Source organism: Zerene cesonia, chromosome 13, assembly GCF_012273895.1.
Source record: "Zerene cesonia ecotype Mississippi chromosome 13, Zerene_cesonia_1.1, whole genome shotgun sequence".
In the NCBI taxonomy this organism is placed as follows: domain Eukaryota; kingdom Metazoa; phylum Arthropoda; class Insecta; order Lepidoptera; family Pieridae; genus Zerene; species Zerene cesonia.
The window spans coordinates 3673277-3687550 of NC_052114.1; the positions used below are offsets into that span (position 1 = coordinate 3673277).

The 14274-nt window shown below is 33.7% G+C and overlaps 1 protein-coding gene across 1 annotated transcript; it reads left to right on the forward strand.

The window, feature by feature from the left end:
- The first annotated feature begins 1054 nt into the window (after positions 1-1054).
- LOC119831266 (probable tubulin polyglutamylase TTLL2) lies at positions 1055-13399 on the forward strand. Its single transcript, XM_038354562.1, has 12 exons — positions 1055-1123; positions 2076-2195; positions 3802-3905; positions 6799-6943; positions 8413-8575; positions 9041-9154; positions 9383-9588; positions 10011-10162; positions 10478-10622; positions 11227-11319; positions 11775-11966; positions 13208-13399. The coding sequence occupies exons 1-12, from the start codon at positions 1055-1057 to the stop codon at positions 13397-13399; spliced, it is 1695 nt and encodes a 564-aa protein (XP_038210490.1).
- Positions 13400-14274: the final 875 nt, after the last annotated feature.

Consider the following 14274-nt stretch of genomic DNA (forward strand, 5'->3'; position numbering starts at 1 on the left):
ATAGCACAGTAATATATTTTCGACTATAGCCTGTGGCATAAATCTTGTAATAGTCAAGCAGGTATGTGGCTAAAATCTTCAGTTAAGGTTGTGTGGGATTTATCACTAAATAGTATAAATCAAAGTCGCTTTCTCTATGTATCCGATGCATATTTTTAAAGATTAAAGCATACATAGGGACAGTATGCTTTAATCTTTAAAAATATGCATCGGATTTTGAAAAGTTTTCTTTTAATGAATTTAGTGATTCAAGAGGAAGGTTTATATGCATAATAACATTTATAAAACTACTTCGAATTTACGAACGAAACCGCGGGCAAAAGTTAGTAACGTGATAGCGTGAAAAGAAATAAAATATCAGTGCATCGAAAAATATTTTTTGTACAAAAATGCATTATCTGCGTTCCTGGTAAAAACGGAAATAAATCAGATTAAAAAAAGAACTGTTTTATCCATACTGATATTATAAAAATGAAGTTTGATTGTTTGTTTCAACGCACAAATCTTAGGAACTACTGGTGCGATTTCAAAAATTCTTTCAGTGTTAGATAGACCATTTATTTAGGAAGGCTAGGCTGTATACTAACCACGGGCGAATCCGAGGTGAACCGCTAGTACCGAATAAAAACAAACACTAGATCGATAAGAAAAAGCGATTCTACTAGTATTCGGTGCTTACAAATACGCATTTCATTGCATTAGTTAACAAATTGAAAGCACCACGTCGTTACTCATAGCAGAGTTCGCTTATAATGCCTTGTCACGAATCCCGCGAGGCTATAAATTATTTTGGTGAGGTTTTGATGCAGCGGGAGCAGTACCTCGGGGGCGGCCAAGCTGAACAGTTGGCCCGTTTCAATCCCTCTGCCCGAAAAGTTTACGAATTCTGCCAATACAGTTCGAGATATTAGAAAACTGACAGACGTTTTGGGAAGTATAATGAACTTTGGATCCAATTGTAAGTATTACCTTGTTATTTCTCTTCTTTCGACATTATGGAGCAATTGATTTAGAATGTTTTTTTTTTTAAGATTGAATAATAAAATCGAAGGAAATGGACGATGATGAACCTTTTATTTACCGGCTCAATGATAATGGATCCGGCCCGAGTTTGCTTGTAAAAGTAAGTTTTAATTTTTTACAACGTGCTTCCATTTTCATGAGCTTTCAGCTAGCTATATACTAGTTGCGCCCCGCGGTTTCACCCGCGTAAGTCCGAATCCCGTAGGAATATCGGGATAAAAAGTTGCCTATATGTTATTTCAGTTGTCCAGCTTTCTACGTACCAAATTTCATTGCAATCGGTTCAGTAGCCGCGTGCGTGAAAGAGCAACAAACACAAACACATCCTTACAAACTTTCGCATTTATAATATTAGTAGGAGTAGGATTTACTATTTCGAGAGCATTCCATTTTGGCCGTTTATTCTAGAAACTTCACAAAAGCTATTAGTAATTTAATTTGAAGCAACTACTAACGCGTTAATAAAATATTCCGTTTAAATAAAATTTGTGTTAATCTGCTTTAAGGTTGAATTAATTATTATTGTATTGTAAGATGTATTGTGTACATAAAATCTCATATGTCACTTATTTTGTGGGAAATAAACTGAAACAGTATCGGAAAAGTGCAAAAGATCCGTTTAAAATGTACGTTTCTAGTAGTACGGTGAATTGTTAATGTGTTATATGAAATGTTTTAATCTAAAATATCCAATACAATATAAACAAACAAATATCACTTAGGAAACAGTTTTACCAGTTTCGAGTTGTTTATAAAAGAGAAAATTAATTTTAAAGAAAAACAATAGTATAATTTACAGTTTTTCTCAATAACTATTTTTGACATTAATCAAAACCACCTTAAAATCCTCAAAACGAGATCAAATTTTAACGGGACCACACGGGAGAAACCAACTTCAAAAAAAGAAAATTAATCCTCAAACCTGGTTTAAGCATTAAAAAAATATTAGATGACAATTATTAGATGAATTAATGATGATAACTCAAAAAAATATCTATAACAGTATCTTTATAAATAGGACTTTATAAACAATTTATTTTGATTTACATAAGGTTTGTGCTGAACGTGGTTGGCGTATATACCAAGGGCATGGTGGTGAAGAGAAATGGAACCTCTGGTGGCGGAGCAGCGCTTTCCCTCCAACATGCTACAAAACTCTTGATGATTGGCAGGTATAGCTACCATATCCTACCTAGTATAGTATAAATAATCATCCAAGTGCAAGTCGCAACGATCCCAAACAAATCTACACTAATATTATAAACAGGAAACTTTTGTATTGTTGTCTGTTTGTAACGTTTTTACTCAAAAACCACTGGACTGATTTCAAAAATTCTTTCACCATTAGACAGCTACAACTTCACTGAGTGACATAGGCTATATAATATGTACCGGGGCGAACATCCAGTAAGCTAAAGAGTAAAAAAGTTGGTCGATTTTCCAATTTATGACCGTGCTAGTCGTTGCTTAACCGAGATTCTGTGTCGAAGCAAAGCTAGGTGATATTTTATTTATTTATTCACGCCAAAAAGAACTTACTACTATTACAGGATATTATCCTAATTCGACAGAGTTCTTTTATAAAAAAAAGGAAAACAAAACTAAAAAAATATTACATACAAAAGAAACAAAACTTTTTATGCTTTGTGATAATATTCATATAATGAGTTAAAGAATCTAGGTTACTGTGTACCGACACTTTCTGAAATTATTGAAGAACTTTTTAAAAAAGTTCATGCATCAAATTGTAACAATAGGTGCTCACAAGCCTGTTAAAGTATTAAGAAATAAGGTAATATAGGTTGTAGTTAAAGATAACAGAGCGAGAACGATTGTATCTTAATTATTTACAAGACGTTAATAAATAAAAGAAATAATGGTTTAAATGCAATGTCTAGAATATTCGGCGTTCGTGCAAAATTTGCTAAAAATAACTGTAAAGTCGAAATATTATACGAGTAAGATAAAAAAATATATAAAAAAGTAAAAAATAAATATCAGGTTACCTGTTTTTCAAATCTTTTATTGAAGTATGAATATAACAGTGTTTTATGGTTGCCAATTGCAGTATACCGAAAATGTGGGTGACAGCGAATTCGACCGTACTAAAACGATTTTGTACAATGGCTCATTGATAGCAGTTTTCTATGGAATTTTCTCGTGTCTTTGCCTAATCAAAAGTTATGACGCTGCGAACATTGATAGTTTTATGATCGAAGCTCGTGTTTGACAATATTTTTATTTAGGTATATTTACGACGGTCTTCAATAGGCTTAGTTCCGCTTCCTGGCTATTACTAGGATATATAAGGATATTTTTGAATTTTCATGTTTGTTTTACTGTGGCTTTAGGAGTACTGCAGACAAGTAAAATTTAAAATAATGCTTTGGTCAGGGTAAACCAAAGGTCTAGGCAATTTTATTGTGACTGTTAGGTAATGTTAATAATTTATTTGTCTTGACCTACTTTTAGTCGTAAACTTTCTTAAAATTTGGCTCATCCTTACTAGTAATTGCGTAATTAACTCTGTCATATCTTCGCCATCAAAATTTGATATCAGAAAGGTTTTTAAAACCCCGGAACTGTCTGCCCTTGCCTTTGACAATGCGAGCGAAACCACGGAATGCTCATATATTTTTAGTTAAATTTAGAAGGAAACTTTCAGAATTAGTCGTAAAAGAATCTGGTGAGTTGGTTTATATAAGTAAATGCACATTTCCATCAATACCTCTCACAATTCTTATAATGATATTTGATTAGCATACTATTTGATTTCAGTTTATGAATCATATACCAAAAGGGGGCTCGATATGTCGCAAGGACAGTCTCTCTCGGCTTCTTCGGTGCATGAGAAGGATCTACGGACCTATATATGACTTCAGGTAAATTTATATTACAGCGAATAGTAGGATACTAATTAAAAAGTACTAAATTTTCAACTAAATTGTTGTGCGTTTATGATAGCTCACTAGCTCTTAAACTCGGCAATTGTAAGGATTTATTTATTTCATACTGAAATTTCATTCCAGTATAGAAAATCTGTGTCTTGTAATCTTATTATGAGGTTATATTTGCGAATTTTCTAAATGTATCATTTACACTTTTTGGTCAACAATTAGCTGCGTGTATGTACCCATACATCCAGTGATAAGAAATTTGGATATATTGTCGTCAATTTTTTTTATCTTTTTCTATTTTTAATCTACAGTAAGGGGATAAAAGTGATGTCCATTTACCATTTTTTTATCTACCAATTCGCATTGCGGCGCCTATTTATATATCGATTCACATTTATAGTTTTATATTCAAGCAATTAGGTAGGTATGCTTCACTAGAAAAAGAAGCACGTAGCTCTCACCGACAACGTTTTAACATTTAAAAAACAGAATTTAAGGCGTCATAAATTTAGAGTAGCGTAGGTTCGTGATGGCAATTTAAGGTTTGCGGAAGTATCATTAAAATTTAATAACTCCTGCTAATTTATATCCGATGGTAATATCATCAAAAATTTAATTTACGACGTCTGAGATTATCGAAAAATGTTAAATGCCACGGAGCCAAGGAACAACGAGAATGAAACAGAAATAATATTGTTTTGATAATTTTAAGTCATAAAAAATCGTCACGCGATTATGCGAATCGAAAATAAGACTGGTACAAACTAAATATAAACGCCTTGAACAAATGGTTTGTTTACTATCTGATATTTAAGTGAAATTTGTTATTATTGAACGATTACAACCATAGTAAACGGATATTTATATTATGGTAAATAAAATATATAAAGTTGAGGGGATCGATTAATTTTTACAATATTCTATTCGACAATGCGTTAAGCTTAAACATTGTTAAATCGAACGACAGCTTTAAACCAATAGATAAAATACTTTCAGTCTATTAGAAACCCATTAAGATGTTTGACGTTTGCAATGCTAAAGTTCTGTTCATACAATACAGGTTCTATATGTAAGTTTCGTTGTTTTTTTTTCATTTCATTTGATATTTCTTTTGTTATCAAATCAATTATTAAATGACGGGTTTATATGAGCGATATGAAAAGATTAAAATCGAAATGTGTATAAAGATAGTTTATATTTAGCAGCTCAATTTACTGTTTTTTATAATCCACACCCACTCATCATTGCTTTGTTAAAGATATCAACAAACGATCGACAAACTGATCTGTAAAACAAATTAGCAATGCATCATTCTAGTTTAGTCGACCCATTGTATATCTATTTAAAAAAAAGGGGTTAAAAGAGTTCTATAGCTAACAGAATAAAGCATATTTACTGTAGTTAGTAAATATGATTTGCTCTGTACACGGGTTTAGGAGAGCAATGTCTATCATATTGTCGTATGACGGAGGGCAGAGTCAATCGCCTCACGTCACTGACTATTTGAATGAAATCACGCGTGCCGTTGCGTGCGACACGGCACTAGCTGCACGGAAAAAAGCAGGCGGCATTTTAAATTGTTGTAAACGTTATTTATGTAGGCCTCTGCGATCGCGGTTTTACTTGAGATACTGGTGTATTTATATATATTTATCTTTTTTATTTTATATGAAGCTCTGGTTGAGATCGCTGCATAGCGATAAGACCGCCATTTATGAATGTTTTCTCTTTCTTGCTTGTGTTTTGTATATGTTGTATGCAATAAAGAATTATTATCTATCTATGTTATAGTTATAAAATGTTTTCTGTTAGATCGCGTTTACCCTAGTTAGAACAAGTTGTGACTATTTAGAGAAAACGCGTCATAACGATTATTGAGTTTTAACTGTAACATATGGAATGTCGCTGTATGAATTGAGTGGAAGTTGTGAAAATAAATTGTATGCATTCAATTTTATTATTTATTTAGTTCATGTTTAGTAAAGTTATTTACGTTGCTTGCTCTCTGCTTTACTTTAGGTATTAATAAGTGAATTATTTAAATAATTTTTTTTTCTGTTTGTTATATACAAACATTAGGTTTCGATACAAAATTAGTTTTGAAATAAATTTTAAAACGAATCAAGTTCACTAATTGTTTAAATGGAAAATTCATTTTTAACGTTGAATATTGAGCAGTTATTTAAAGTGCTATGATTGTTATATAAACAAAGATTACAAAATAATTATGCAGCGATGTTTAATTGCCAATAACAATCCAAACAATAACGAACTCAAATAAATCTTTTCACGCTAGAAATTACCGGAGTAACATAAAATTAGTGAAGTTTGCATTCGCTTTCAAAGGTCAATATAAGAATTGTTCTGTCTTCGGGACGAAGGTGAAAGTTCGAGGTAATATTAAATTATAGTTGGGAATATTAATGAATCGTGCTTTTATAGCAATTACCCCAAGTGGTACCGGCATTTGCGTGACGATTTCTAGAAAAAGTCAATGTCATTTGTTGTGTACTATAGAATTAACGTCATTCTCTTTAAATATTGTTCTATGCACTTCATCGATTTGAAATAATATGACGTTTGCATGCTAGGACGAGTATTTTATAACATTAAATATAACATCAGTATAATTTGAACTCATTACCTAAAACATATAGGTATTCATGCACTATTTAAACACAATGATACCTATTCTTTTAGGTACATATAAAACCTATTTCAAAAAATTTATAAATTCACTTTTTTATTAATAACTCTTCTTTAATCATTGGACTACTTTATATTCTCAATCGGTGAGTGATTTGAGTGACGCTATTTTAATAACAGGTCATAAAATATGATGTAGTATGATGAAATAGTTTGCTGTAATATATTTCAGCCCGCCATGTTTCCACTTACCCCTGGAGTATGCAAAGTTGGTGTCTGAATGTTCACGTCTGAGGCGAAGCGAAGATGGCAACGACGTTGTGTGGATCCATAAACCGGTAGCACAGAGCCAAGGGAGAGGGATATTTCTTTTTCGTGTAAGTTGATAGATAGAAAACAATAAATATAGATTACAATACATCTATCTATCTATCTAGTTTTGAAGGTCTAAGACTATATTCCAACAATATTATTATAGAATAGGAGCATAGGATTTTGTGTTTGTAAAGAAAATAACTTAAAAAATTACTTGATTCAGTTGATTTTTAATTCTGAAATCAGCAGAAAATTACCTTGTTTATAAGTGCTATAGGGCATATTTTTTTGTTTGAATTAGACGAAGGCCCTTCAGCTGGTTTCAAGACGTTAATAATTTTAATAATTTGTTCATAATTTTTGAATAGTACTGAAGTAGGGTTTTGAATAGTAATGATGAGGCTTCCTTTGCTTCAATCATACTATCACACTAATATTACAAATGTGGAAGTTTGTTTGTTTGGTTGTTTGTCCGTCAGTCACGCAGAAACTGCTGAACGAATTTTAATGAAATTTGGTATACAGACAGAGTATGAGCTGACTTGGGTGATAGTGATTAAGCTGATTTGACGAAAATGGATGAACCTGTAATTCTAAAATTGGTTCAAAGAAATTTTGTAAGTTATTAATTTAGAAGATACTCTGCTATGCCAAAATTGTAAGGAATCGTTAAATCTCAGCCATTAAGCAATTTATAAGACAATGCCATTAGTACAGAAGCTCATTTGTTACTATTCAATAATAACTGTAGTTTCTTGGCAAGAAAATGATTACGGCCTATTTGTAAAACTCTATTTTGACGTCAAACAAAAGGTATTGCTAAACAGTCGTTATTCATGTCTTTTCCATACTGCCTAATGCACTATAATTTGATAACAATAATATATCATTACTAAACGTACGTCATTTTTGGGTTACGAGTGCATAAGTTTCAGACGGAGTTGTTTAAACTAAGTATATCCAATCACGCGATTGGGGCAGGTCATATATCCTGCTCTTCCCTAACGATGATAGAACGGTTGTAATATATTGCTATGCGCTTAGAAATAAATATGTTTTCCTTCATTATCACTAGTATTTTTCGGAAAGAGCCAGAGAACATTGCTGAACTCTGTAATGCTTTAATGATTGCGCTATTTTTATCCAATCTATTGTTACTGTTGTGAAAATAAAACTACAAATCGCTGAAGGTAGGAATTAACTAGATTATGCACCATAATTCCTGGCACCTAGCCATCAGGGAAATAAAATACAAAGAGAAACGCTGCTTGCTGATATCTCGATATTGTAGAAGTTATATTGTGAATGTAACTGTATTAAATCTTTTAGAGCATCTATAAAAGGACCACTAATGTCATATTTGTGGCCTTTTAACGTAAAAGCAGCAAATCGAAACTTCATTAAATTCGGTAAACAGATACAGTCAGGATACAGTTTTAATGCAGAAGAAGTCCCGTAATTAGGTTAGCCTATTTTCTAAAGATATGTAGACAAGATATAACATGCCTGAATCACATTATGTTGATTTCAGAGCATTTGTGAAATGCGCTGCGGTAGCCCGGCTGTGGTGCAACGATACATTGAAAGACCTTTACTCATCGCTGGGTATAAGTTCGACCTACGGCTTTACGTATGTGTCCCTGGATACAGACCGCTTACTGCTTATATGTATGCGGAGGGGCTGGCTAGGTTCGGTATGTATTTAGAAGCCTATTAAATACTAGTTGTTTTTTTCAATCACTGAAACATATTTTGATTTCCTACTTGTGTTGTTGTCTGAGTGGAAGTTTAAAATTTATTGGTTACGAATATTCTGCCTTCAGTTATACTGAATTTGATGCATAATTCATAATAATTATTTATTTAATACATATACCTTGCAATACCTACACTTCATTTAACACACAAATTAATGTAGAAAGGAAAAAAATAAAAGAAACTACTATTGCTTATAAGCTGTCTCTGTAAGACCACTTTTGGAAGGATTGTTTTATAAAGAGTTCTTTACATCAGTCCATATAAATAATCGTAAAAGTTGTATTGCACTGCTGATGATTGATTCAGTACGTACAGTTTTCAATAATACTAAAATGTTCGTAATAAAATAAAATTTTACACTTTTTCATTGTACGTAATTAACGTTTTTATTTTCATTTCAGGCACCGATAAATACACATTATCCGACATACACAATCCGTATAGGCATTTAACGAATTCCTCATTGAATAAAACTGGACCCAGATTTGCAGAATGCAAAGACAGAATTGGAAGTGGTAAGTTTAAACACAATTTTTTATATCCTAAGTTAAATTGCAGTTATTAAAGGTTTAATAACCTTCAATCATCATTTCATCCTAACAAATCATGTCTAAATACATTGTTTTTAACTACATAAATTAAGATTTATGTAGTACAAAAGAATACTACTACTATATTTAAATATACATATTTATGAATGTTTTCTCAATGTTAAAACTGAACATTGAAATGACAATTTTCAGGTTGTAAATGGACACTAAAGCAAGTACGTCGCGCGCTGATCGGCAGATGGGGAGCTATGGAATGGCTAGTTTGGCAGAGGATAAGAGCCATAGTAACTCTGACGCTGTTAGCACAAGCAGCCGGTACACCCCCCGCTAGAAACTGTTTTGAATTCTATGGCTTTGATATATTGCTCGACGATTCTTTGAAGCCATGGTTGATTGAGGTAGGGTCAAGAGGTGCACTATTAAGACATGCGTTTTTCTTGTACTAGACAAGTAATGTTTAAACACATTTGGTAGAGTATCTGCACCGAATCTATATTTGGTGAGGATCCTGTGATGTTTTCTGCCAATTATGTCTACGATATTGAAAGGTGGACAAAAGTAATTGGAGCCTTTATGTCATTGTACGCATAGCCGATTTAAAGAATTTGCTTTGAATTAAATGATATGCTAATAAAATTTATTTATCTTAGTATTAACTGCTTCAATTATCATATGCTCCATCTTAAGATGCACTATTGAAAATTTATCGAGGACGCAATACACATCTATCTATGGGTTTGAGATTCTAAAATTAAAAATTCCAAATTATTGTGTTTCTATTCATAATCCCTGTAATAAGACTGTAATGTTGTGTTCATAGGTGAACCTCTCTCCAGCGTTAGCAGCGGACTGCGAAGCGGATATCACAGTGAAGCAGCCAATGTTGCACGAATTGTTTGATCTTCTCGGCTTGCCGATGAGACACACTGGTCTTTCATACCTGCAGGGACCTTCTGTACCATACATTACCAGGTAATGTTATATTCGCTTCAGACATTACATCGTACTTGCTCTCCGTTAGTAGTCTCCCTTGGAGTGCGTTCAAAGTGGAAAGCAGTTCCCTTGTAGTAGGATATACGAGGAAAGTACATTCAACAGCATGGATTGGACATATTTTAACGAATAATTATTTGATATAAGATTTTTTTTATTATTATTAATGTTAGATACATAGAATATCATTAAGCAGTATTTTCTTTAAAACGAATTTTACTACGATAACTGTTTTTTTCCTGTTTTGATTAAAAGCTTAATACCAGAATCCTGTATATAACTTTTTATAATTAGTTACAGCTCCGAAGATGAAAACGGAACACCTAGCGTGGCAAGCCGTTCAGCTTCAGGTAAACGCGGCGGGCGCTTGCATCGCCGGCGCAGGGCCATGCCGGTACACTGCGTTACTATCCAACCGCCAATGTCTGATAAGTATACGGTCAGTTTAAGGGTGAAAATGAGAAGAAAGTGAATAATGCACACATAAATAATAAAGTAAAGCGAAGTCTCATATAGCTTTGTGTGAAGCAGATGTAATTTATGTCGGATATAAATGGTCAGTGTTAAACTCCAGCAGTAAACGGACAAGGATCCCCTGGTTTTTCTTTCAAAAGTTATTGAATCAGTGTCATGATCAGCCCATACATCATTCCAACTGCTAATCTCGATCGTACTAGAGTTTAGGCCATAATCCACCATGCAGGCCAAGTGCGGGTTGGCAGATTTAGACATGGCGGTTTCCTCACGATATTTTCCTTCATTGCTTCAAGCAGTGGTTATGTGAAAAATGCGTAGATAAGTTGGAAAATCAATAATTCTATAAGAACCTTTCTTGTGCCTTAACAAAGAAAAAATTTTGCCGAATGGGTCGAGCCGTTTTGAGTTTTAAGCTTAACAACACATTTGACGATTTATTTTTATAATATGACTCAAGTTTAGCACGATAAGGATATGAATAGCCCCCTCTTCAATTTAGTGCAGGACTTTTATGATCAAAATATGAATACATGAATATACATTACGCATTAAAATCTATTTCACAGGATGCTCCTGATAAAATAAAAGATAAGCAGATAGATACTTTACACAGCTACAAATCATCTTCCGACATAGCTAGCGACGTATCAGACACCCAGGTGAGCAATACCATTATTAAATTGGTTTTATATTTATTATATTGATAATTACTTCTTTCACTCCACTTTGCTAGTCTGCGATCAGCGTCATATGTTAAACTTTTGATTCACACATATACCGGTTTACTGGCGAAAAAAATAATAATATGTTCAGTTGATTATATAGCATTGTTATTTCCGGCCCGATTCAGTCCGGTTTATGCAATTATTTATGATATTTATCTAAATCTAAACAAATTCAAGGGTCTGCCAAAAATCGTTCAAGATACGTTTAGCCGCTCTAACATATGGTACATAGTTACAAATGGTATAACTGACACCACTGTCTTTTATTTGTCTTTAGCTCTATGATTGTGTGGATATTAGTCTATGGTTCACTAATCTTGCATTCTTTTAACTAAATCAAAAACGTTAAATTACATCTTGATAGATGATAGTACCAACTTTTCATTTAGTCAGGACCAAGGATTGCCTCTCCACCGGAAGCAGCAGACGAGACGTGGCGTGGGGGCTACTCCACGGCGGCATCTCGAAGACGAATGATGAATGCCTGCATGTGGGGCAATGGAGTGAGATGGGATAGGGGCTCTAACCGCGTGGGACAGTGGGTCCGGATTCATCCACATACGCTCTCTAATTATGAACAAGTAATTTGCCCATAAAAACGATATATAATAAATGTATTCATTATTATTATGTATTTATTATTTTCCCTATTATACTATGTTTTTACATAGTATAATAGGGAAAATAATAAAAAAAGGTGTGTGTGCGATTCACACACGATAGAAGTGAAACTTCAGTAAATCGACAAAAGAAGGAGAGGAGTATATATAAAATATAAAATAGTATGTATATTATTTATTTATTTTCTGTCTAATTCTTTGCCGGCTTCATTCTACACATTTTTGTATTTGTGTCTCTTACCTGTCGTTTTTTCCGTTGCATTAGGTTTAGAATCGTTGTGATTTTAAAAAAGGTTTAAAATCACAACGATTCAAAAGAAGTTTCACTTCAATAATAGAGAATGCTCGAGAATTTTTACCTTGTTGTTTGAAAGATATTTTGAAACTTTAGAGCATTTTATTGCATTAAATGTGGATAACTTGGACTTTTGTAAATAATTCATTCATACGATTTTTATTTAGTGACAGTGAGTAAATAGTGTGACCGTGATTGTTAAACTGGCTGATAGATGCTGTTTTTTTATAATGCTAGAATTGTATTTTCAAGATTCGTAAGGCATGTGGACATGAATAGAATATACCTACTATGCAAAGACACAAACCTGACATATGCTAGTTTATCAGACAGGTAGATTTTGTATAGGGTTCGCTTCGATCGCCCTGATTGATTATTTAGACTAGATTTTTTTGTTCCCTTACCCTTTACTGAAAATTCAATTATTCTTCAAAAACTTATGTAGTATTGAGTGTTATAAATATAAATTCGTGTATATTTTTTTTATGTCATAGTCGGCAATGGAGCTGGTGGGTCGCCTGGTAAGCCATGGTAAGCGCTACCACCGCCCATGAATATTTGGAGAGGCGTAAAGTCGTTGCAGACCTTTCGCCTCTACAAATGGATTGCCAAATTTAATTAGGAAGGGATTAGGAAAGGATTGATGAGAGGAATAAAGGGAAGGGAAAGGAAAATGATATGGGCTTCCGGCTCCCCCACCCACCATACGAAAAAAAAATTGTAATATTTATTTTTATTTTATATACATTTTACGTCTTCTTTCAAAATCGGGGTTTCAAGAAAAAAGCGCATACGGTATATAATAGATCCTAGTGGTTATGGGCAGTGGTGACCACTTAAATCAGGTGTATAATAAGTTATTTTGCTTGCTATGCCATAAAAATATAATTGCGGTTGTTTTTTGCAGCTACCCTTAGAAGACGTCAGAGAAAGTGTAGCCCATGTGTCGAAGTTTGTGCGCGCGGCTCGTGAGGTGGTCCGGGAGTGTGGGCGCGACGTGCGTTCCCGGGATTCTACTAGAGACGCCGTCTTCGAGGCTGCTCTGCGAAAGAAACTTTCGTATGGACCGAATTTCGAAGTTTGGCTGCCACCGTTTTAATGTGTTCAAATTAACTTTAAGAATAAATGTGTTCTGGTCTTTTTTGAGTTTTATTTTTAATAGCCACTTCTAAGATGTATGATGATAGATACGGTGAAAGTGTATAAGGATTGACGGTGGTTGTTTATTTTTCTTCAACCAAAATTTGGTCTTTGAACAGAAACAAATAAATAAAGGGTTCTCTTCAAACGAAAACCATGTTCTAAAAAGTCCTTAAAGCGGTGGGTTATTTGTATCCATAACACTATTAATACGGGTTGCAGACCAAGAGATAAGTTAGTTTAGTTTAGATCGCATAGCTGACGCAGTTTTTCATACTTGCGTGCAGACCGCAAACTATGCGAACTAAGCTATGTGAGCTAACTATAATATGCGAAGCTAAATTTGTTGTGTATGCCGATGCGCAGCTACACGAGCTAAGCCAAGCCCCTCCCGCTTCCCCGCTCACCCTTTGCACATCCATTGCAACCCTGACTGAGCTTTGGCTTAGCACGTATGCACGATATTTATTTCTAGCTTAGCTAGCTATTTATTTCTATTAATTTATAGCTTAGCTAGCCTAGCTTGCTTGGCAAAGCAAGGCTAGCTAAGTTTAGTTTAGTTTAGTTTAGTTTCCGGCCTGAAACCGGCTTACTGCACAGTGGCTAGGTTCTTTCTGGTCTTCTTGGAATAGTTATTTCTATTATTATTTCATTGTTGTTTTTTTTTGTTTTTAATTCTTTTGATAGTTTGTTTTTGCGCGCAGGAGGATGACGTAGGTAATATATAAAGACTTACTTTTGTCAGTTTCACTTTGAGCTTTATTATCTCTATGGTTTCACGCAAAGATTTTGTGAAGAAGAACCTTTCAAAGCGTCATAAATAGCAAAAAAAAA

Excerpts from the sequence above, each read along its gene's own strand:
- LOC119831266 (XM_038354562.1), top strand. The coding sequence starts at position 1,055 with ATGGACGATGATGAACCTTTTATTTACCGGCTCAATGATAATGGATCC. Across the intron at positions 9,589-10,010 it reads TGAAGCCATGGTTGATTGAG|GTGAACCTCTCTCCAGCGTT; the intron begins GTAGGGTCAAGA and ends TTGTGTTCATAG. Across the intron at positions 10,623-11,226 it reads CAATGTCTGATAAGTATACG|GATGCTCCTGATAAAATAAA; the intron begins GTCAGTTTAAGG and ends TCTATTTCACAG.